Here is a 26,155-nt window from a genome sequence, read left to right as displayed (position 1 = left end):
GTTGCCTGAATAGCCTCTTGAGATTCTGTTTTTAAACCTCAAAGAATGAATATTAATTCTTGTACTAAGTTAATCCAGCCTCATACTAAAGTTATGGTATCTACTTATAATCAGTTTTAGTTTTTAAGTTGTCCTTATGTTATCTCTTTTCTAGAACGCCTAGCCTCCCAATCATGTCTTCTTCAGTATGAGGTAATTACTCATTTCTTCAGGAACATAGATACTTCTAATATTAGCTGAAGGTCTCTTCAAAATATTTCTGGGAAAATGGTTGGTTTCAGGACAGGACACGATTTATGTCTTGTACTAAATAAAAATTGGAGCTTATGTATACTAAAATGGGATCCATGAGATTTTTTTATCACTTATACTTGAAAACTAGGGACTATTTCTCATTTTAGAAATGCCCAGTATACTAAGCCAAGGACTCCACAGTTCAACCCTGAGCTACAAATATTCGCTTCGATTGATACTAAAGCTTCTTGTGATTTACAGCCATATTTTTCTGTTAGAAAAAATGTATTTCCCAAATTTAGAATTACTGCCTTTGTTCTAGTTTTAAAACTGCAGTCATTCTAACATAGGTTTTAGTGTATACAAATTTAATTAAATTTTGCTAGTTTTAATCTAGTAGATATTTGCCTCTCAATATTCATATAATTCTAAGTCTCAACTCCTATTTGGAGCTTGATTGTTGTTACTTGGAACTTTTTCCATCAACTGATCTCCATCTCAAGGAATCTGTTATGGGCAATGATGGAAACATGTTAATGCTTTCTGTTCTGTCTTTGAAATTTCATTCTTGACCACTGAAGTTGGTAATCTTCCAGAAAGGTACAGTCTTAAGAGAGCAAGGATTGCCTCTTGCATATTTAGCTTAATGTGACTAAGCCTGTGCTTCATAGTAGCCACGGTGTGGATCTCATTAGATATATTCAGTCATGGCACATTGCCTGGCAATTCAAGAGCGTCTGCCTCTAAATTCAGGCTTTTGACAAACGAGAGGCAAGACTACCTGTTAGTTGAATCTTGACCTATTTAGGTTTTCATTATAGTTCAGACAAGACTCTGATGACCTGCTAGGAGTACAGTACTAGTTCATGTATGGTACAGCAGTTCTCAGGAGCATGATGTGTCAATTAAAAGTCCAGGCACTTGTCTTTTCACATCCTTGTAAATCAAGATCTGCATCACTAGTCCAATATTTAACTCATTATGGACTGCTAACTAAGATCTTGAATTAGTTTCTCTTGACTTTCTTTCCTCATCATGAACAGTTTCACATGTTTCTAAATTTACATTCCTTGGAGTTCCTTATTCCTTTACTATAAAGCATCCAGGTTTCTGCCCATTTCTCTTTAGGCCTACTGTAAGCTTTGATTTTTAGTTCTAGCCTTTAGCATTTGTTCCGCATGGCCATGAAAGCTTGCTGCCTGTTTCCACACCCCCTGCCTTTTTCTTTATGAACTTCTTTGATGTAATTCTTGATTTGACTTCTTTCTGAAATATCCTCGTTTGTTGGGTATTTCATGCCATTGCTATTTTGAGAAGTTTGCATTTTGTTGTTTATTCGTTTAGTCGCTTCTGACTCTTTGTGACTTCATGGACCAGCCCACGCCAGAGCTTCCTGTCGGTCGTCAACACCCCCAGCTCCCCCAGGGACGAGTCCGTCACCTCTAGAATATCTAGAAGTTTGCATTAATGGGAAAATAAAGATAGAAAATAAAAATAAAGATAATGTTTAATGATTTCTGTCTACTCTTTGAAATCATATGTTAATCTGCTTCATTTTCTGATTATCATTTAATAAGGCTGTGGAAAGCTTTGATTGGATAATTTGATTGGATGTGGGTTTCATCTGAAAGATCCCATCAAAACATATCTGAAAAGCAATGTGACCCCTGCTTCTAAAAGCAGTGATAGCTTTGCTTTATGTCATCTTGCAGCCTTGACCCAGCATTTCCAACAGCCAGTAGAGGCTTCTGCAAAGTGCTGCATAAATTCAGAACTCATTCTGGCTATTGGAAATGCCAGGTCGAGGTTATAAAGTGACAACGCACCTTGTTAAGGCAAATCATACTGCCATTTTGCCTTGACAAGGAGAAATGTGTTACCTCCGCAAGGCAACGTTTCTCATTAAAGCAAATCCAAGTCATTTCACCTGGGCTATCATTTAATCAAAAAATGTCTTCATTCTTCCAGTGTAAGTGTAAATATAAATAAATAATGTAAGCATATAAATAAAAGAGGCAGCATCCAGAAAATAAACACAGCCAGAGTCAGTGTTCTTTAATATTTGGTATGTCAGCCCTTTTCAAGATAGGCAAGGTCAAGTAACAAAATCTTGAGATATGGAGTTCTTGGTGTTCTCTGAGCACCTTGAACTCCACAGTTCAACCCTGAGCTAGAGATACTCTCTTCTATTAGAATCTTGAAAGCGTGTCAGAGTCATATACCGAAGAAAATCAAGGCAGGGTTATTTTGAGTTTCTTTCTCACACTTTCCACTTTCCCAGGACTCTTTTCTCCTCCCTTAATAGTTCATTGCTTCCTTCCTAAGGCCAGACCCACACTGTCTTCCATAATGTGGGATCAGGACCATTGCAGTATAGTGATTAAGGAACAGTGATTAAGTATAGTGTAGTGATGTGTAAGTTTTAGTGTAGTTAAGCATAGTTAAGATTAGGCGTAGTGTGGTGTAGTGATTAAGTCTAGGATAGAAGTAGCACCCTGTGAAATGCATACAACTCCTCTAGCACCCATATGTGGCGCCTAACAAATTAAGGTCATATTGTGTGATATTTCAGTCAAAACAGTTAAAACTTAATGTCACACCCTTTTCCAAAAAAATTAAGGGTGGAAAAGAGAGCAAGAGGCCTTTTGGAGACAAACAACCTCCCTTTTAATCCATGTAGCCCACTCCCAAACCCTGAAAATAGCTTAAAATTGTGTCAGTAAAATTTGACAATGAGTTGGCTGTATATTTTGGCCTAGTTTTCAGACTGCTTGTGGAAATTTGTCAGGCCCGCTTCTTGAGGTTGCTCACGCCATTCTCCAAATAGCGCATGGAAGGCTCAGAAGCTTTTTGAAGCATCATGAGGAGGCAGGGTGCAGTCCCTTACGTTACCTCAGGGGCTGGGAGGGACCAAACCAGGAATGGCTTGGATCAGGGTGGGTCCTTGCCCAGTGACTGGTGGGATTCAGTTAACAACAGCAACTGGGACTGTCGGGATTCAAATTGCTAAGTAATACAGTCACGTGATATCGTGCTTTACGACTGCATCGTGTAGCGACAGAAATTCTGGTCCCAATTGCTGTCTTAAATGAGGACTACCTTTAAAGAGTCCAGATTTAGTCTCATTCAGTATCTACAGTTGATCTTTCTAGAATTGATGGCTCCATTAGAGCAGTGTTTCCCAAACCTGTGTAAATTACCCCAAATTGGGTAAAAGTGTTTTTTCCTTGAGTAGTGACACAAGAACTCATTACCCAATCACAACAGGGACATTTAAATTGACTAAAGTGTTCTGCCTGGATTGGGTAAAAAGGACTTCCTGATAAGCGGTTTTGGGTAATGAAGGAAAAAGTTTGGGAAGCGCTGCATCAGAGGATACTGTACTAAACTAAATAGGCTTGTATTCTGAAGGAAACATCCTAATTTGTTCTTAGGAAAATGTTATTTAGTGGCCAAATTACACATTATAGTAAATATGCAGTATAATGCAGGTTTATCTTCCAATTTATTTCTGCTGGAGGCACTGGGGCGGCAATTACAGTGTGCAGGGAGGGGAGGTCCCTGGTTCCCAGTCCCAGCTTTCTGAAAAATAACTCCTTTGCACAGTTAGAAGCAACAGAAAAATGTTTCCACCAGTAATGCTTTTCTTTAGTTTGTAGCCATGGAGAGCTCTGTGACCTTTAAAGGGTAAATGTCTCTTGCCCATGCACTGCAATTCCTCACAAAATCCTCCCCTGTTTCTTAGACCTTATTTTTAAAAAAGTAAAGGGAAGGCAAAACAGTTTGCCATATAGTTAGCATAGCATGAAAGTTGACCCTTGAAAGAAATCTTGAAACAGTAACACACAAGTCCACAGCCACTGTTGGAGGATGACTTACAAGGCTTTGGAGTATCTGTGGATGATAATGATAACACTCTTCCTCCTGAAGGATATCGGAACAGTATATAAAAAGAATAAGAAAAGAATTGAATAAAACTATTAACAATTAAACTACCTATCTTAAAACAAGGCAATGAAAATACAAGAATTAAAACACCTTTGATTTTTAAAAGGCCTTCAAATGTTTGATCTGGGCATAGTTTTTCTCCTGCAAATGGCTGATTGAAAGAGGTCTGTTCAGTTGCCTTTAAGACAAGACCCTATGGGCTACAGCAGTTTTTTTCAAACTTGGCAACTTTAAGATGTGTGGACTTCAATTCCCAGAATTCCCTATGCTGGCTGGGGAATTCTGGGAGTTGAAGTCCACACATCTTAAAGTTGCCAAGTTTGAAAAACACTGGGCTACAGCAATACATTGAGCTCAGTTTTATCTCTTTTCCTCCAAAACAAAACTCTCCTGTCACATACACATACAAATAAATAGTAAAGTTGAAATTAACATATAATTTCTTCCCCCTCATCTCCCCAGGTGAAAGAGCTGAATGTGGAACAACTAGGTAAGTGGAACTCTTTGTTTCTGTATTTTATTCTGGGGATTGGTTGGTACTGCTTTTGTAAGGACTGATCTATTTAAAATCCATCTGCTTCAAATTTATAAAAATCTTCCAAGCACGAGCTGTGGAAAGAAAAAAAACGAATGGCAGCTCTCTCCCTGCATGAGTGGCTTCCTTGTGGCTGCATTACTCAAATAGCTTAATTAGAAGGACAACAAAAAACCCCTTGTATTTGCTGCAGTGGCAATTTCTAGCTGACTTGCTTTGAAATCAAGAGTAAGGCTCTGTCAGCAGAGAGTAATGCGAAGTCTTCTTGGATGTATCAGTTTGTTTAGCTACTTCTAATAGTGACCAGCTCCCTTAGCCAAACTGGGAGTCTTTCCTTTGCTGATTAGTATATGCTCAGGGACAGATTATTAAATTTCAATCCCCAGATAGAAGATTAATCTCCAGATCCTGATATATGATGGCTTTTGAATCATTCTTTTGTCTATAATAAAGAGGGTGAAGAATAGGCATTAGGAATGAGAATAAGAATTGAATTCCTATAAAAAGGGAGAGTAAGGAGGGAAGGAATGAATTCAGAAAAAATAAGTAACATTTAGGAAATTGACAAAAGTGAGCTGCTCTCAGAAATTGGAAGGAGAGCAACACAAGATTCAGTTTAGTAGTGAAAGGTAATTTAGAAGCACTTGGCAGTAGTGATAAAAAAGCAGTTAAGGCAGAACTGAATGGGTAAGCTACCCACAGCTGATTTATGCACTGATGGCTCTGTGTAGTAATAGCTACTCCTAAATTGGGGATTTATTAGCTCCTATTCTCATGCAAATTCACCAATAATGGAGAATCATTAGCTCAAATGATCATTTACATTTTCAGATAAAGGGAAGATTTCCAAGTTTCTTTGATACACATAATACGTAGGCATAAGGAAGCAATCATTCATGTACAGAAAAGCAGCTTGGCTAGGATGCCTATCCCTGGCATGTGGACAAGCATGCTAGTTCTAAATTTTCTCACCGAATGATAGAAAAGAGGGAGGGGATAATATTTACCAAATATATACTGGAAAAAAGTGCAAGGAGACTGTCAAGCTTAGCCTGCTACATAAAATAGAGATTCTTGGGTTTATAATGAATGCAAGGTATTTAATTTCCAGGCTGCAGAAAAAATAAAGATATTCTGCATATAAGAGACCCTCCTGGTAGTTCAGTTATTTTGATTGAAATGTAAGCGAATTCAAATTTATCTAGCTCATTTTGCACAAACCGGAGCTCCATTGGCTAAAAAGGCAAAGCAATTCCAGGTAGTTTCTGCTGGTGATGATGGGAAGACCAAATGGATCAAGTTAAATAATTTGAATAAAATAGAAAAATCCAACATCTCTGCTTGTTTCAGTCCTTAGATAGTTGTTTCTCTTAAGCACTAGTTCCTTACTTGATCACCAGCACCATTTCCATTGAAGCCAGAAATGTTCATGGATAATGTATTCTATCAGACACCAGAAATGCTGGCAGCTAATCTCACGACATAAATGGAGCTAGGTTTTGGGCTGGGGTTTCACAGACTTCCTAATTTGATTGCTTTTACACTAATAAAATGAAAATGTTGAGTCAAAATACCTGCCTAATCCCTAAGCAAAATACAGGGCACGAGGGCACACCTGAACAGAGCCAACCACACGAAGATATTGAGAAATAGGACAAAGAACCAAGGCAGCATTTACTTAGTTTTCTTGGGAGCCTTGAGGACTATGTTCTTTAAAGGTGGTATAAAACCAACATGGTGGAGGAATGGTAATTTCTGACCCAGAAATCAGATCAGAAGAGAGATTTATCTGGACATCCTGAAGTTTAAATGCAGTGTGATTTCTTCCCATAGAAATTGGGTATGTTCTAGGGCTCTCGGGTATGCTTTTATACGAAAAAATGCTATATGAAAAGAAGGGTATGTTAGCTTTAAAAGCTTGCTTAGTTTCTTTTTTGTTATGTAAATGAACAATTTTTTAAGGTATGAAATTCACTTCTACTACAAGATTTGAGGATAGTAAGATTGTTTTCTTTGTTTTTGTTGGTCACACTTCCCCTTGTTTTAATATGCATAGCACTGTCCCTTGAAGGACTGATCAAAGCTGCTTGTTCTGGCCCAGTCTGTAGACTCATTCAAACCACTGCATGCTTTCTGCCAAGGAAGGAGATACATACAAGTGAATGGCTTCCAGAACTCCCAAATAAATGCAGCGCTTGCTTTTTAGTTCAGTTTGCAATAATGTAGAAAAAGGAAAAACAATAGTGTGTGAAGTCTGACACCCAATTCAGCAAAAGAACCAGAACTAATCTTTAAAAAAAAACAGTAAGGCTTCATTGTTTAATGAACTGCACAGAATTAGCAAAGAAGTTTGGACCTGCTTTAATAATGGTAGAAAAGATGGTTTTTAGAGACCAGCTGCCTTCAAATGTAGAATTCTTTTTCTAACCAAATGTATGAGAATTCAGGATTATAGAAGATGTTGGTCAGTTCAAGCTGTAGAAAGTCATTTTAATTGGATGCACATGGATTTTTTTATATTTGGAGAGGCAGTTGAAAGAAGCCTTTTTAGTTTGTCAGAATGCACTAAGTCTACCCTTTGCAGTGAATGATAATAGTGGATTGCGATGAGATGGAGTTCGCACAAAAATTTTAAAAAGCTAGGATCATGGTGGTATAAGGGCTTAGAACCTTTTCAGAGAAGAGTTGCTTTTCCCTCCCGGCTTATCTTAAATATTGTTTTTTCCTGCTTAAGTGAACTGCATTTTAAAAAGAAGTTCCCAAATAGCAATAATAAAGCAATGTCCCAACCCTCTTCCTCCAGAGTAGGAAGCTGGCACTGTATCCTTAAGATTCAGGGGAGACCTTGCTCTAAGCCAGTGTTTCTCAACCTTGGCAACTTTAAGATGTATGTGGACTTCAATTCCCAGAATTCCCCAGCCATGGGCAACATCTGAAAGTTGCCAAGGTTGAGAAACACTGCTCTAAGCTCTTCACGTCATCACTATTTAGATGAGATACATTTGAAGAAGGTATCAAGGTAAAGGTTCATGGAAGCAACGTATTCACCTCCACAGAGGCTTCCTTTGTGCAGTCTTGGAGCTCTTTCCCTGCCATTGTATTCACATTGATGTTTTATGATTTCTTTTGTTCCATTTTCTCAGGCCCCCCTGTCTTCCCCCTAAACCACAGAAAATGAGGAGACCTAGGCCTCTCTCAGTCTATAATCATAAACTCTTTAACGGCAATATGGAAACGTTCATTAAGGTATTGGCTGTTTAACAGTAAGAGTCTGTGAACACTGTGGATGTAATGGTAGCGTTTTCCGCTTCTAACCACTGACTTGTTTCCTTTCCTTGGACCTGGCCTTTCCCATGCACTGCACGTCACACCATGAAAATGGTTGGTATGCGCTCTCTCTCAGTGACAGAGTCTGCTGGTGCCACGCTTGAACTCGCAAGGGATACAATTCAACCCTGGAGTTTTGTACTTCTGTTTTTGCAAAGGGAAGGGATGAGCTAATAGAAAAGATTTCTGTGGAACAATATGGAAGGGGAGCATCCTTTGTTCTTGCCAGCACGCTGATTTGTAGAATATCATATCTTACTGCTACAGGTTCAACTACAGTGGTTCTTTGAAGCTTGGGGTTCACACAGACATCCTGAAATTTAAATGCAGCATGATTTCCTCTCTTAGAAAATGGTTTCCTGTGAGTCAAAGTTAAAATAAAAAGTGGTGTTTTTATGAATTCCTGGATTTTCATTATTGGCCAGACTGGTATATCTGCTGTGTATGTAGGTTCTCTAGGCAACCCCTAAATCAAATATAAAATTTAAACTACAAACAGTAACCGCTTAAGAAATAACATCATAATTAAAACTCACCTATAAAGCAAGAGGATTAGAATAAAATAAAATAAACTGTTTTAAAGATCTACACCAATAAGTAAGTCTTCATCTGGTGCTGGGAAAGTGGTGCCCCAGAAACCTTTGCTGAAAATGCCATTCACCTAATTTTTACTGCTTCACTTCATTTAGTAAGTTTAGAAAAATATAATAAGGTTTAGATAGGTACAAGCTGAGGAAATCAATGTTTAGATGTTTATACATATACCTATACATATACATATACATATACATATACATACATACATACATACATACATACATACATACATATATATATATATATATATATATAATTTGCATACCGTTGACTCCACATGTTGTTTCAGGCTTGGAAAAACAAACTAATTTCAAAATGGATGTAAAAATAAGCTGAGAACCAATGTAGTACATGAGAAATGTAACGTATTCAAAATCCCAATTCCCATTTAATATTCTTATATTTTTTTTCTGTGTGCCAACTGCAGTTTCTAAAAGTAACCTTATATATTGTGCATTCTGATAATCCAAACTGAGCCCACTACCCATTCTGGAGCATGGTTTAGTGGTGACTGCATAGTTGCCATTCAGATAAGATTGTTACTGGTGTATAAAGTGAAGCCATTAGTGGACAGCTAGGACCACTGAATGGAGCAGAGCTTAACACAGCAGAGAAGCTGTGCAGAGAAAAAGAAAAATTTATCTTAAATAGCTTTAATGAGCACATTAGAAAAATACAGGTTATTGATCTTACACACTCAGCCCTCCCAAGCATAAAGAATCACATGCTTAGACAAAGTAGGTTTAAGATAAGTAAAAAGAGTCTTACTGACTTTATTCTTGGTTCAGTTACATCCATCTTCGGTGGAAAAATGAAGATTCTCTGTTTCTTCTGTTCCCTAAACGTAATGAACTCTTAGCCCTATAGCTGCTATGAGCTGCATGTAGAAAGGGGCAAGCACATGGCTTTAGGCCCAAGATGGAGAGAGAAGCAAAGCATGCTTCTTCCCAGATGGTGAGGAAGGAGGAAGAAGGAGAGAGGAAGTGGGAGTGGCAACAAACAGCTTCCTCTCACATAGAGTCTGCATCCTAGAGCAACTCATAAATATGCTAACACGAGGTGTGCTGATTTGTTAACATCTGCAACATAAAGCTGATAAAAGATGCTTGAGACACAGGAGTCAGTTCAGCTTCTACTGAGGGCATTGGACCAATAAGCACTCCTTGACCTTTTCCCCCTCTCTTTTTTTAAAGAACAGTTTGTAGCAACCTCCTCCCAAATGGCCAAGAGAGAGAAAAAAATAGCGATATTAATAATATAGATAGGAAATAATAAACATTTTTGTCAGCTGCTTGAGAATGCCAATTGAATGATAGGTGAAGTATTTCATTTTTAATTTGCGTTAGCCAAATGTAGTTGTGCTTCATGCAACAAGTATATTTTTCCTCTTACGTACCAAGCCCTAAAGGCTTAATATGCACAAAAGCTCATCTGCTGCTGGATTGCCCTGATCTCTCTGGAAAGACCTTTGGTTTAATAGACACTAAAGAAATTGAAGTTTTAATTGGATTGAGGGACTGGGATCATCTTGCAGTTCAACTTTATTCAGCATTCCATCCATGCACCCCAGGCATACTTATAAAATATGGAAGGATTTGAGTTCTTTAAAGCAATGTAGATCCTTGCAAGGACAAACACTTTTCAGCTTACCCACTATTATTATTATTCTAGTTCAAGAGCAAATTTTTTCATGAATGGCCCCAATGGTTTTAACTAAATTTTCTAGGATTTTTTTACAGATTTAACCTGGCTTAACTAATATGCAGTGTACATTTCTGAAAAGCTAATTTCTGTTCTTTGAACTTACCACTGCAAAGTCTAATCAATATCCCAGAATCTGAAGTAGGAAAAGTGACTTAGATTCCCTTTGACAAAGAGATTCACACTGTGGAGGCAACATGATCCTCTTCACTGAAGTGAAGTGGTGATGAGAGTTGCCTCAGGGTAATTCAGATTGCCCTGAACCACTTCAAGGCAGTGCTGTGGGAGAAGGGTCCTCTAAGGCCTTCTCCTCCAGTGCTGGTGCCAAAGGGCTTGGAAGCTGGGCAGCTTCAGGGCATGCTGTGGGATGCCCCAGCTTCCTGCCCAGCTGAGAAGCACTTCAAGTGGAAGAACAGGAGAAAGATGGAGAGGAGTGGGTGCATGGATGGAATAAGGCTCCTCTCAGGAAGAGCTTTGCCCAAGAAGGCGGAGAGGGTCTGAGAAATAGACCAGCATGAAACAACGTGGGTTCTTGCCTCTGCTTATTGTCAGAGCAGAACACCTCTTCCAAGATATGCACAGCCTTAGGAGGAAGGTACATAATGCAATTCTGCTAAACAGCTGTGACCTTTTAAACCTGAAAGACCGCAGAGGGACCCTATATAAGCTCCTCCTTCGAGACCTTTTGTGGAAAAGTGAAACAAAATAAAATATAGTGCAATAGCAGTCTTCATTATCATAGAGGTAGACCAGCTGTGAATCACCATGTTGATTTCAGGACTTAAGTCCATGTAATAGGCAATTTGTATTTTAAAATTCAAAATAACCAGTGGAATTCAAGTTCCTGATCCAAAGTTTCCAGTTCATAGTGTTGCTGATTCAACAGATTGCAACTGGCAGCCATGACAAGGCCTCTATGTAGTTACTTAGGCCTCCTCTTGACTTCATAGGCTAGAGTTTCCAGACTGCCAGACTGGTGCTCACCAACAGGACCATCGTGTACAAGCTGTTTGGATGTGGGTCCTAGAGCCTCTCCAACATTGTAGTTATAGTTATGATTGAATTATAGTTTTAATATCAAGAAAACATTAACACATTTAATGTAATTATTTGCTTTAATGTCAACCACTTTGTCATAATTATGCCCTTTTTATTAAAAAAAAATAATCCTTCACTGGCACTTCACTTAAAGGCCAAATTGATTTCCAAAGACTGAACCCATTTGCCATACGGAACAATCCTATTTTTATTTTCCTATTTTTTCCAGTTACTTCTTTCTTGAATCCCTTGCTTTCAATTCTATGCCTGTTGGCCCACTGAAAACATTGTTGTACCACTATTATAAAACCTCCTTCCAAAAAAAGTGTTTCCTCAGGGAAATTATTACTGATGAATTTTGAAACAAAATGTTCATTTTTATAATAATCCTTGCTAAGCGCTGTTCTATTTCATTACATTTCGTTACGGTCACTAGACCAGTACTACTAATAGTGTGCACATTCAGTCTTTAAAAGAAAAATAAAGTAGATAAAATTAAAACTATTTTTTTTTAAAAAGATAAGAATTGTCACAACTGAACAATTCTATATTCAGCACTGAGTAATCATTAGCTTCCTAAGATAACAGGCTTAAGGACAAAATTTAACAACTTTATATATATGTGACAAACATATCTACTTGCTAACAAAATATATAAAAGTCATTAGTGCCCTGCAGGAGTTCAGATAGTAGGGAGACAGTAAGTGTAGACCTACGTATTGCCACATTAACAGTAATATAGAAAGATGTAAGCTAAAGATTGTACTTGATTAAATCTGCAAGGGCAAATGCAGACTTCTGTTGGTATTCTCCGAATACATTCTTGTGTCACTGTTGTGGGCAATATATCAAAACATGCCAGTGGGGGTGCTTTTAATTTCTGAGACTCCAGAGATTAGAGATGAGAGGGAACGTGATGGGGGCCCAGAGTCTCAAAACACAATAACTGACCCTATGGGTCTGCATCCAGAATCCATTGCTATATTGTCTCTTTAGCTTTGCTAAAACCCAACAGTACTAAACAATTTGGGAAGAGGTCCAATCTTACCCATTTACTTATGTCCGGAAGCCACTAGGTTGAACAGAAAGAATCAAGCTAGGTAAAGAGGACTAGGTTTCCTGGTCAAAAAGGCAGATGATTAAATACCATAACTCAAGCTTGCCACAGTGGCCTGACTTGGTATGCTTCCAACAGAAGTGCCACATTGGGAACACATCTTGGAGCAGCAAAGGGTGCTCAAAGAAATTTGGACATGAAGCCAATTTAGTGGCCTGCTAGAACCACTGAAATGGAGTAGAGCTTATAACACAGCTGAGAAGCTGGCACAGAAAAAAGAAAATTATCTTAGATAGCTTCAATGAGCATGCCAGAGAAACACAGGTTACTGATCTTATACATTCAGCCCTCCCACGCATAAAGAATCACATGCTTAGACAGATTAGGTTAAGATAAGTAAAAGAATTTCTTACTGACTTTATTGTTGCTTGTGTTACATCCATCTTGGTGGAAAAGATGAAGTTCCTTTGTTCTTCTGTTCTTTCTAAATACTTAGTTTGCCCTAAACTCTCAGCCCTACAGCTGCCAAGAGCTGTGTGGAAGAAAGGGGCAGAATTCTTCATCAAGGCCCGAGCACATCGCCCTGTTGAATGGAGAGCAGAGCAGCATGCTTGCTTTTCCCTGGGTGGAAGAAGGAGAGGAAGAGAGAAAGAGGAAGTGGGAGTGGCAACAAACAGCTTCCTCAGAGTTGCAGTGTGGAACAGCTCAATTTGCATGCTAATTCACATGCAAATGAGGCATGCAGGATTTGCCAGGACTTCCAACAGGACAACCTCTAGCTTTTTCTACAAAAAATAGGAATAATCACAGGCCGGCAGCCCATACAGTAAAAGGGGTAAAACTACCTCATTAAATGCTTTTAATGTTGAAATCAGTGTTAAATCAACATTAAAACCGAATGGTAAAACAATAAGCACATGGAAGGAAGTCAAGGCAGCAAAGCAAAAGGAAAAAAAGAGTACCAAAGCAACAAACTGTGACCATCCAACTGAGGCATGTCCCTGAACACACAAGACAAGAATGTCTGTTTTGGCCAGGAGGGCTATGTAAATAAAATGATCTGGGCAATGGAACCGTTGGAAGAACTCAGTGTGGAAAAAAGGGAAATGGCGAGAAGCAGCTGAGAGTCTGTTGCTGAAGCAGAGTAATTGCATACCAAGCAGTTCTATGGGTGTTGGACGGAGCCTGAACTACTGCAGTTCCTTCTAAGCTGCCATTGCATTTGAGCTTTCATAGCCTCTGGAAAATATGCTTACCCTAACTGTTCTTACTCTTGCTTAACCTTTTCTTTTCTCCCCAACTTTGCTGCTTTATTTGCTTATCAGAGGAAGAAGGAATGCTCGAGCAAGAAATCAGGTACTGACTGGAGGCCCCCTACCTAGAAAAATATGTCTGTATTTATAATAAGTTGCTATAGTTCAAGGGGTGCGTTTCAAGGTATCCCTTCTTTGAAAGGGAAAGAAAAAAGAGTACAAAAGCCAAACATCATGAAAGGATAACTTTTCCAAACACACACACACACACATGTGCGCATGCACACACACACACACACACAAGGTTCAGCATAGCACTTCAAAACTGGTTTTGTGAAATTTGGAAGGTTTCATTTGTTATGTAAGCATTAGTGTAGCTTAGCCAAGGTCTGGTCTGGCTCGTAGCTGTGGTCCAGATGCATCACTTTGATAATCAAGATTCAACTTCTCAGGAACACTGCCAAATTATCTTTCTTACAGTGGACAGTATAAAGGATGTGCAGAGCACTGTTTGAAAGCTTACATATTTTAATTTCATGCTAACTCAGTGACTAAACTAACAGAGCTCATTTTTCAACCTGGTTGTGCAGTTTTGCTTGAGTGTGCTTCATCAAACCACTGTGCTCATCAGATCAATATACTCAAATCAATATATTCATTTTTTAAAAATGCTATTTCTTTTCCAAGGATTCTGGACAGGCAATTCCACTTGTGGTTGAAAGCTGCATCCGCTATATTAATTTATATGGTAAGTTGAATTGCTCCCCTCCACACTGACTTCAACATTTTCTCTCAAAGTTCTAGCACAAGAATGTGTCTCCACTCAAATGCAAAATGATATGTCAGCTTATTTGACTAATTATTTGGGACCCAGCCATTGTTATACTTAATTAACAAATGCTTGCTTTGGACTTCGGGTGGGGACATGGTGGACTGAACAGCTGTGCCCGCGGGCTCAGTAGGCAGAACTGACAACACGGCAGTTTTTTCTGGCTCAGGCAGGTTTTTCCTGAAGCCCAGGAGCATTTTTCCAGAAAAAGGAAAACACCTGGAATCACCCCATCTGTCCTCCAGACAGCTGCTTGCAGCCAGAAGATCGCAAACAGCATTCATGTTTGATTGGTAAGAACTAGCCAGGAGGCTGGGACATCACCATTTCCAAGCCCCACTGTAGCCTAGAAGGGACACTAAGACCGGCCACCCAATTTCTAAATCTCCCAGTTTATATTTCTTTTAAGTACAAATACCCTAAGAGAGGCTTTCTACAGCAAGGAGAAGTGGGTTATCTTGGTGCTTATTCTTATTTTTGGGATCATTTTTTTAAAAAAAATTCTTTTTAAGTTTTGGACTTTGTTTTCCATCCAAATATTAAGGAGGATTGAGAGGAAATAATTGTCTCCCTGTTATTATTTTTGTACTAAATTTGAAGATATTAGCATTTTCCTACAAGTTGAATCGGCTCTTTTGAACTTTCAGTTTTCTGCTTCTACTTTCTCTGGGGAACTGTCTGCATATCTCACTTTCACTTGTGTAAACACATTCCGGAATTCCTTCATATCTTCGACTTTTGCTGGTTGAGCTCCTGCGGGCTCCATAATCTACTTCATGAGACATGGAGGATTTTAAAAAGACTTTCTCTGACTTCCACCGAGACTTTAAACAGATTGTTTCTGATTCCTACTAAGTTTTTATGCAAGGCATTCAGGACATTGTGGAAAATATGAGGTCTAAAATGTGTCAACTGGTTGGGGATGCCATGGATGAAACTGAGGATTTTAACAGCAACAGAAATGTCTCTTCTGAGAGTGAGATTGGGACTTCTGTTGAAATGCTGCATGAAGATTGGATCGTCGAAGTAATTAAAGGGAGAGATCGAGTTGCAAGCCATAAGTGAAATTGATCTTCCATGGAACGCCATGGAAAAGAAGGGGTTTATTGTGTATGGGAGGTCTCCTGAAGAGAAGTCGGAGTTTTTGAGGGGGGCAGTTGGGCTGTTTGATCTTTTTAAGAAAAATGCTCTGCACATTGTGGGGATATGTAAGTGCTCTGGTTTATTTTGAAGTGGGATAAGGGTTTAAGAATATTTATCTGGATTGCTTTTAGGGTTTGGCTGATTTCGTTTATCTTTAACAATTTGGATTAAGATTATTAAGGTATAATAAAAAATAATAAATGTCTTGGTTTAATATGATTAAGATTATTAAAATTGTATTATCAAGTACAATGGCAGACAATTTATATGTTTTTTAGTTTGATCTTTATTATAGCAGACAGGAATGTATAGAATAGTGGGAAGGAAATAAATAAATTTATGTTTGGGGGGGAAGTTGATTAGGAGGTTTATAATTTTTTTAATTTTAATATAAGGGGAGGGAGCAACTATATTTAGTGATTTTTATAATGTGCCAATGGAATGATTTATTAAAATAATGTGATTTTGGTTTAATATAGAATAAGGGGTTGATTATGGAAAATTGTTGTATATCCTTGTTGTTAAAAGTTGGAAGTCACCTCTTTTTGTAATTTTGAAAAAATTCTCTTGTGTTTCTATACTTTTTTAGTTTTTTTTCCTTTGTAGGTTTTTTTTTTTTTTTTTGGTAGCTTTTATCTGCTTGAAACTTTATAAAATTCTTACAAAAACATGCTTGCTTTAACAGCAAAGCAAAATACTTTCTGGATGATAAATATTTGGATATGGAATTGTGCTCATTGACCAAATTATTTGCCTGGACGCTTTTGAATGAAATCCAGTGAAATATTTCCTCTCCTCCACTGCTGGGGCCTGAAAATTGCATCAGAAGGCTTTAGGCCATACTCAGCTTACCTAAATTTCTTGTCTGTCACAATAAATCCTCCTCTCTCTCTCCCCATGAACAGGGATTCATTCAGCAAAAGGCTGCACTGAAGCTAGGGTAGAATGGGCAGGGTTATAGTCAACTGCTTCTTCCGTGCAAGAGATAGCAGGGGCCATTCTGTGTTCCTGGTCTGGCAAGAAAATTCTAAATCAGATTTGACTGCCTAAGCCTTCCCTAGCATCTGCTTGAACATACCAACACAAATGGCATATATAGGATTACAGAGAATTCACTGATTTATTTATAGATATATGAGAAAGAAGATTAGACGTGATATATCATTAGATTTGGGTCAATGAACTTATTTGTGAACTAAAAGGTTTTTTTCCTACTGTTACTGGTATCCTATAAATAAAAGGTATGTTTGGAACACCTAAATGAGAGGATGGCTAAACTGATTGAAATTTAAAGTGGGGTGTTGATTCCAAATACTTTAATAGGCTTTTGAAAATATACTTTTTCTTCCCTCTTCAGGTTTACAACAACAGGGTATTTTTAGAGTTCCTGGATCTCAGGTTGAAGTCAATGATATCAAGAACTCATTTGAGAGAGGTATGTATGATCACTAGGTATGGTTGATCATTCTTTTAAAGTGACTTGCTGCTGTTTTACATTTACCTCTTAGGACATATACAGATTCTGAGTTCTGTCTCTTCCTTTCTCCGTGTGCGATCTGAGAGATAAGCCAGTTCTGTGACCTTCCTCCATCCCACTGTTATTGTGGTTCCTTCTCCACCTTTTCTAGAAGTTTTCTGTGATATCAGCAACCTTTTTGATCTGCCTCTCTTCTACCACACCAAAACCTTTACCAGATTCTTAATTCTGTCTGTTGCAGCTGTCTGGAACATGTTTTCTTGAGTTCAGAAAATCTCAGGGCTCCTGTTTCTTCTCCCTCTGTTTCCTTTTATGGGATAGAATTTTTAAAATTTCCCTGATTTCCTTGGGCCACGTCACACCTTTTCTGTATCTCAGTGTGGTTTTAGAACCACCATATTCTCATCTGTGGACATGTTAGGAGCAGGGGGTTCTTCTTCTTTGGGCTGTGAATCACTATGTAGATTTCAATATCTATTCCCAGTCTGTCCTCTCCCACTATTTCAGGTCAATTGGTTTCAGCACCTACTACCCTTAAGTCGTATATTCACCTCCAATGCTATTTCCCTAGATACGCTCCCCCATCCCAACACCTTGGTGCTCCTCCGTGATATAAGTTCAGTGGATGCAGCTAAAGCAGAACTTATCTATGAGACGCGACTCCAAGATTGCTAGGGATGCTTTATCATTAATACCAAATATAACAAGCCTGCATTTTACCCTAGAAGATGTGGTAGCGTTAAAATATTATTGACAGGAGAATTCCACGTAGTCTTTTATGGAATTTCACCATTCATATTTTTGAAGACCAGTTTTTACCCCTTCCAAATTGAATTAACTATCAAACCTATCTTGTTTTACTGGCAATATTTGTTTCTGTTAATGTAAACTAATGAACTAAATTAAATTAGAACGCAATTAAAACAATTTTATTTTGTAGGATAGGTTTTTGACAAAAAGCAATCCCCCAAATGAGCAAAAAAGAAAAAAATATGGGCAAAAATCTCCTAATCCATAAAGCAGTTCATTTGTTTCCTGCTGGTATATTGACAGATTTTTAAAGAGGAATTTTCAGCTCATACCTTCTTGGGGTATGTTTCCTGTGGTGCCAGGAAACATACAAAGTAAGCTGTATTTTTAACATTCCTAAATACATATTTTTTTTCCATAATTGCAACTAGATGCACATCTGACTTGGCACTGTTGAGGCTTTTTAGCTCATGAATATCTGTTTTGCACTGTCTCAGTCTACTTATATTGGAGTGGGGGAACTGTGGCCATCTGGAAATATTTGGACCTCCAACTTCTTTTTGTCCCAGAGGGTTTAAATAACGAGAGCCATAATGTAGGAGGACTAAAGATTTCACAAGTCTCGCATATATAGAACAAAAAAGATTTCACACATTTCAAATATGTACAAAAATCATCCTCAGATGCAATGACAGTACCTATGCGAGTAATGATATTATTCTCCATCAAAGCATAGATGTAAATACATGTGTTGGACTGAAGACACGTGTACACATGTTCTGTTCTGCCCTTAGTTTATCCAGAAATTAAGTATGGTAAAGTAGACCCATTGAAATAATTTGGGTCTTAAACTTGAATCAGTCATAACTGACTATCTTATTCTATTGATTTTAGGCATGGCTATTTGGAATGTATTGCAGGATTTTGCAATATTGCTTCATAAAACCAAAGAATTTTTTTATTTTTGCACATTCTTTATTAAACACAGAATTACATGAACAAATCATATTTGGAGATGTGAATGTCTGTGAACGTTTGTATGCAGATGATGCCAAGAACCCCAAAAATTATCAGTGAATATTAGATTTCTTGTATGAGCCTGTAAGAGTATACATCTGAAGATTAACATAGCAAAACCAAAGTAGAAACATTAGAAAAGTAAATGAATTTGTGTACAGTACCTTAGTAGAAAGTTGACTGAAGACAGAAAAATGTTTGGAGAAATGTTAAGACATGCAAACACTAGTAGAAAGGTAGGGGTCTGTTGGGGGCAATGAAGTTTATTATATGTGAAAACTGTTGGCTGTAAGGACATGCTTCTTATCACTTTGTTAAATAGAAGTGAGAGATGGATATATTGAGTGCAGTTGGAATGGGGTACTTATGCATAATAAAACGAGAAAGGTCAAGAATGAATGGTTGCTGAATAAATGTGGATTCAATACAAAAGTGAGTGACCAGTATAAAAGAAGTACATTGAAGTGATTTAGTCACATAAAGAGAATGAAGGAAGGTTGAATCGTATAACAAATATAGGAAGGAAAGTGAGGAAGACTGAGAAAATCAAGGTTGGCTATAGCTGATGAGTTCTCAGAAAGAAAGAAGTGAGAATTTTAAAGAACAAAAGACAACGTATGAATTGGTATCTGGATGCAGAAGAAACAAAGATGATTTGCAAGGTGGGAGAAGAGAAGGATAATAAATGGTGCTTCTGTGAATTTTGTTAGATTTCCATTTCTTACTTCTACTTACTCCTTTTCTATGCTTTCTGTAACGTTCACCCTGAAAGGCTATAGAGTGATGGATTTGTATGTACATATTATCCTACGTTATAACATTATAGTTGGGCAGGATTATGATGATGATGATGATGATGATGATGACGACGACGGCTACAACAATTATTCTTGGTTGCCATAAGGGAAGCTGATTTCCTGATCTTTGCAGTACCTTTTTGTTACTATGGTGCATTGTATTTTCTGCATAATCTAGAACTGGAATCTAATGTTAGAAATAAATCTTTTATCTCAGGTGAAGATCCCCTTGCTGATGATCAAAATGAGCGTGATATTAATTCTGTTGCTGGGGTCTTAAAGTTGTATTTCCGGGGACTAGAAAATCCGCTCTTTCCTAAGGAAAGGTTTCAGGATTTGATATCTACTATAAGTAAGTACAGTGAGTAATTTATAATACGTCAGTTGCTTGAATACTAATTTAAGCTGAATGACGTGGCAGGATATTGTGTTATGTGTATTGCGGAGTAGGTGCATATCTGTGTGGCCATGTAATTCACTATATATTATGTGGTTGAGAAGCTCGGCTCCCTCCCCTCTCTGTTTTCCTTGTCATAAGCAAGAAGCTGAAAGATACTTTCACTGGAGTAACAATTGTAGGATTTTTATAAAACTCACTCTCATGTAAGTAGCATCACCAACATGAAAACATTTTCTTAGGCTATAAAGGACCAATTTAACTGCATTTTAGTGTTCCATATTGTTTTAAGTAATATTTGTAACATCTTGTTTATATTACTGGATACCTTGAGGATTCTTCTGTTCGTAAATATTACGGAAACGAGCATAAAAATAAAATGAAACTTGACCTTCCTCATATTAAAATCATTCTTTCGTTTGTTTAAACTTACATTAATACAGAAAAATTTTCTGGTTTTTCAACAGTAAGGCTTCTAGGGAAAAGCATAGTTGAACTAATCTATAGTCCCATGTAACTGTCATCACAACTGCAGTTTATTTTGTACACTTCATTGGTTCTAGTTTGGGGAATTCATCCTTATTAAAGGGCAGCTTTTTTTTTATCTTGTTCACTGTCCTGAATCTTAATCCTATACTACTTTTGTCTAGTATTTTTCTAATGCTGATGGTCACACATAAGGTTTATGAAAAGTTTGCATGCTCTTCATAATTCTTGCTTCAGTTATATACTGTATAGTGTATTCATTACTTAGAAGATCACCAAACAGGTGTTGAACTTCTTTTGGTCTGCTAGTCACATCACTTATTTAGGCAGCAACGTTCCTTAGGGACCTAATAATGGATGTCTTTGGTGGAGGGTGCTGGTGTGATGCAGCATTGAAGTAATGGTCTCCTTTCTATATGCTCTATAGTTAAGATGTCCATCACTCTGTTGGACCAACTGGACATTCCATCAGATGCAGAATTAAATAACGTGAAAGGAATATTAGATCTGAAGATGCACTAATCACAAGGGCCATACCATGAAATAAACCTGGAGAACTTTAGCCTCCTGGCATGATGCAACAGGCAATTTCCACAGAATTATTAGAGAGACAGTAGAAATTTATAAACATACACGTAATTTAAATAGAGATGATGGATCAACTCTTACCCTACTGGCAGTTAGCAATTATTTGTAGGCATTCTGCTTCACTGAACATAAGCAGTATATAAGGACGTGACAGCTATTACTGAATTCAATTTCAGATATACTCTGAAGAAGCTAACAGTACACTAAGGCTACTGAAGCTTCAGCACATATTCATTGTCTCTCAAGGCAGTCCCACAAGTCATTCCACCAATCATTTGCGGCAGTGAAAACCTACCTGCTGTCGTTAAAGGCCTAGCTGGTTTTTATTCATTATGATTCCCGTCACACTTTCTGAAATTTTGCGAGTTTTGAGATTTGAGAGATTGAGATTGTGAAATTGGAGATCCAGTTTAGTCTAGTGGTTAAGGCTCCAGGCTAGAAACCAGGAGTCTGTGAGTTCTACTCCCGCCTCAGGCATGAAAGCCGGCTGGGTGACTTTGGGCCAGTCCCTCTCTCTCAGCCCAACTCACCTCACAGGGTTGTTGTTGTGGGGAAAACAGGAGGAGGAAGGAGTATTTGGAATGTTCCCTGCCTTGAGTTATTTATAAAAGTAATAAGGGTGGGATAGAAAATAAATAAATAAATAAATAAATAAATAAAGTTCTTTACTTAGGGAGATACTTAATATTTGTTCATACATATTACAAAAAATGAAGAAAAAGCTCCAAATATTGAGGTGGGAAGGAAAACCAAATCATCTCCCATTCCAAATTTGAAGATTCCACGTCCCCAAAAAACATTTTGAAACAGTGCAAATGCTTTGATATTTATTTCTATGCTGCATGTCATTTTCATAATTCTGCTGATTACTTTGTGCATCATTTTTAAAAAAGCACTGTTATTGCTTCTAAAGATTACATATACGCACTGCAAACAGCTCTATGTACAGCTGGCTGCTTTTTCTAGACTGAGCTATCTAGCCCTGCATCCTGTCTCACTAAGTCTTTTTAAGAGAATTTATACACAAATCTTGAAGAAATACTATATCATTTGCAAAGTAGTCATTGACCACAAACAAGTAAATAAATTCAAATAAGGGGATAAGTGCATCATTTAAAAGATGCTGGTGGGGAAATTCTGAAAGTTGAAGTCCACACATCTTAAAGTCGCAGAGGGTTGAGAAATACTGCTTTAAAACACAACAAAACCCCAAGATCTAAAAGCTGATTGCAAACAACAATTCTTGAACCAATTCATTTTGTATCTGGCAGGTATGTTCCCTTCAGATCAGGGGCTTTTATGCAGTTTTTGTTGGAACATGTAAATAAATACTTGGCTTTTCTTTTCTTTTCTTTTTTAAAATGAGCCTCTGAAGCCACATTAGTCTGCAAGTTTTATCCAGTAGTGACAAACAGAAGAAGTACCACCATCCCCACACCCCACCCAATCAGTTTATTTGCTGTGAACATTTTTATCTGTTTGAACCAGGTCCCCAACTTAGTCTAAGATGAATTGCTGGACTTGGATCCAAACCTCATACTTTGGTCAGTGTATGCTCATTTCTAATTTTAATTTTGCCACCCAATAATATAGCAAATATACATAACATCTTCTCAGTTCTGCTGTTGAATTATTGTGTACCTTTATTTGACAGTTTATAAATATTTCCTACTTGTTTGAGACGGGGCAACCTGATGTGCAAAGAGAAGCACCTGTCCCACAGAATAGGAGATAGTTTGGGGAGGTTGACTTTCAAGTGGCTTGCCCTTGATTGTGTCTCTAAGAAACCCAGTCAACAGAATTTTCTTGAGTTGGTCTGTTGTCATTTTTGCTACTGTGAACTGCCTCGAGTCCAGTGTACAGAATACAAATGTTGGGATGTTGTTGTTGTTGTTAGTTGCCATTGAGTTGTTTACGACTCATGGTGACCCTATGCATGTATGTACAAATAAATAAATAAAAGAGTGGTTGAATCTGAACACATATATCATTTTTATGTTACAGAAATTGAAAACCCTGCAGAAAGAGTGCACCAGATCCAGCAAATCATTATTACCTTGCCACGAGCTGTCATCATTGTCATGAGATACCTCTTTGCTTTCCTTAACCAGTGAGCATTTTCTTTAGCCATTTACTTGGAATGGAGCTGTAAATAGCCTTCCCTGGTCAATACTCTTGCCTTTCAGTGTTCTCTTTTTCCTCAAACCTAGCACTGGGCAAAAGGGAGGGGAATCACTTGACCATCATTACTTGTAATTGTTGCCTTTTGCCCAGCTGGAGGAAATGCCTGTAGAGCACTATATGTGTAATAATTGAAGCTTGGTGTCGTAGCTGTGGGTTACTTGTATTTGCAGCTTGTCGCAATACAGTGATGAGAACATGATGGATCCCTACAATCTAGCCATCTGCTTCGGACCAACTTTGATGCATATTCCAGATGGGCAGGATCCAGTGTCCTGCCAGGCTCATGTCAATGAGGTCATCAAAACCATCATAATCAATCATGAGGCCATCTTCCCTACCCTCAGGGAACTGGAAGGACCTGTTTATGAAAAATGCATGACTGGTGGGGAAGAGTACTGGTAAGAAACTTAGGAATGAAATATGTGCCTTTAGCATCTTAAGAAGGTTAGGAATTTCTTCTTATTTCAGTATGGGACGATTATTTCAGGTGTTCTTAATTTAAATAGTGAGATGATGCAGGGTTATTTCTCTGGCCAGACTGGAATGGATTGTTGTATGTGTATGAAGTATAAGGAATAATTATTTTTGTTTCTAAATCTCTTGGTTGCCCAGGAAGATTTCAAATAATGTTGTGCTGTGGGAATGTAGGAACCCAATGGAAGTTAGAACCTAATTAATTTTCAGGTCCTTTGAGAACATAAGTAGAGTTTGCCTGGAACCAGTTCCATCCAGTCCAGCATTCTCCTTTCCACAGGGGAAACCCAAGTTCTTCCTTAATAGTCCACAATCAGGGCATGAGTTGTGTCTGTAACTCTCTACTGTCATTGTTCTCAATCAATTGACATTAGTTTATGTTCTCCAAAGGTGGAGTTCTGCCTTATTCTTTGAAAAAGCTACCAATCTCTTGCCACCTTTTTTGCTTCAATTATTTGCCTTTTAGCACTTGTAGTGCTGATTCCAGCAAGAAGAAATACATCAACAGTGATCCAAATATATACGTTTGTGTACATAACACTATCAAGAGTTGTAATCTTTAGCACACATTTTACTGATTTGGAGAATATTTTGATGCAGATTTGTTTAGACACAGGTGGCAAGTCTTTTCAGTCTGGAAACTGCATTTTCTCCTTGTGTCCACACTCCGGTGAGGCTTTGGGCACTGCAGATGAGTTGCTGGGGGCAATATGTCAGCCATGGGTTTCCTAACCCTAGTTTAGACAGAATAAATTCCTTTCATCTTATACCCATTAACCAGAGTCAGTCATCTTTTCCATCAGCTTTACATTACTTTGAACAAAAATAGCTGATTAGAGACTGTTTCCTGGCTATGTGATACTTTGTTCATAGGTGAGATCAGGTCCTTCTGTGGTCTCTGGTGATTACAGCTGCCACAACTCTTACTGGTTGCAGTTCATGAGAGCTGAACTCCAAAACTTCTAGAAGGCACCAGGTTGCCATGGGATGGGTTAGACTTTAATTATTGCGCACAATCATGAAGTCATTGCTTGCATTAGAGCAAACAGTGAAGGTTCTTAAAAGCATTTATTTTGTTTATTTTACAGTTCACTCTTGTTTAACAGTTCATTGTCTTGATGGGCTTAGCAATTACACTAAACTGATCATTATTCCCAAAGCTAACAATTAAATCCTATACACGTCTACTCAGAAATAAGCCCAGTTGAGTTCAGTGGGACTTGCTCCCAGGTAAGTATGTATGAATGAAGCAATCTTCGGGGAAAAAACTAAAAAAGAAATACACACACACACACACACACACACACACAAACTGTAATGAAGCTAAGATAAAAACCAAAACCAACAACCCCTAGCCTAGAGATCCATTTTTCCACGAATATTTCCTTATATTTACCTCCCTGTATTCTATGTAGCTCTGTATAATTGCATAGGAATCTCAGGACTGTAAGTTAGGCTAGGAACTCAATAAAACATCCTGAAAGGAGGCAATGGTAAGCCACTTTCATATTCTGATGTAGGCTTTCACACTCACTTCAGTCAAGCAATGATGAGCTTTCCAGCTGAATGGCTGTAGTCTAGGTTTCTGGCATCCTAATTAAGCAGGACACCAGAAAACTAAACCATGGCCATTGAGCCTGACAACCCCTCACCACTTTCAAGTTGTTGCCAAGAAAACTGTGTCCATGAAGACATAAGGAGTTGACCATGACCTGAAGGAGACTTTATGTGTAGCTGCCAACTGTTTCAGACTCAACAAGTTTCCAGCAGATTTTTCATGTAATATTCTACATGGTCTTTACCCCACTACCTGGGGCAACTTATGATCACTTTACTCTAGAAGGTGACTTGTCCCCTGTACTACTCCTTCCTGGTTTCTGTAGCAATGAAGTAGAACTTAAAATGGCTGCTCTTGAGGGGAAAAGGCAATCGTAACTGGTGACAGAAGCCACTTAGGATGATAGTAAAACTTTGTGCGAATCTCTTTCTCAATCCTGCTCAGAAAGCAGCTTTTTCTTAAAATAATTGTTAGCAGGAATGGGAACAAATAACAGCAGGAGCAGATGGTGATGATAGCAATGACAGTTTGTCTTGTGCTGTCTAGCTCCTGCTTTCCAGGCACCAGTGCATTCTTAATGGGCTTTTGTGACAGAATAAAATCTAAGGAACAGATCAATGAATGTCTATTTCCATTAGATCTGTTATATAAAATGGGACAAGGCCACAAAGACTGTGTCTCCTATTATGTCAGCTTAGAATTTATTCTCAAACACAAAACAGATGTTCCCATCCTGCTAAGGTGGGAATGTGGCTAGCAGACAAT

General features: G+C 38.1%; 1 protein-coding gene across 2 annotated transcripts in view; it reads left to right on the top strand.

The window, feature by feature from the left end:
• SRGAP3 (SLIT-ROBO Rho GTPase activating protein 3) overlaps nt 1-26,155 on the top strand; it is a 212,721-nt gene that overhangs the window by 163,790 nt on the left and 22,776 nt on the right. The window contains exons 11-17 of one of the 2 annotated variants that reach the window (XM_063291622.1): nt 4,645-4,672; nt 13,763-13,793; nt 14,378-14,438; nt 17,020-17,097; nt 19,921-20,055; nt 23,179-23,284; nt 23,529-23,756. In XM_063291622.1, coding sequence (XP_063147692.1) covers nt 4,645-4,672; nt 13,763-13,793; nt 14,378-14,438; nt 17,020-17,097; nt 19,921-20,055; nt 23,179-23,284; nt 23,529-23,756 — 667 coding nt within the window. Of the gene's footprint in view, nt 1-4,644; nt 4,673-7,860; nt 7,964-13,762; nt 13,794-14,377; nt 14,439-17,019; nt 17,098-19,920; nt 20,056-23,178; nt 23,285-23,528; nt 23,757-26,155 lie in introns of both variants that reach the window. The other variant, XM_063291621.1, reaches the window with a different exon arrangement.

Source organism: Candoia aspera, chromosome 2 (genome assembly GCF_035149785.1).
Source record: "Candoia aspera isolate rCanAsp1 chromosome 2, rCanAsp1.hap2, whole genome shotgun sequence".
NCBI lineage: Eukaryota > Metazoa > Chordata > Lepidosauria > Squamata > Boidae > Candoia > Candoia aspera.
The sequence above is the reverse complement of the archived record's forward strand: the minus strand, read 5'-3'. Positions and strand labels throughout refer to the sequence as shown.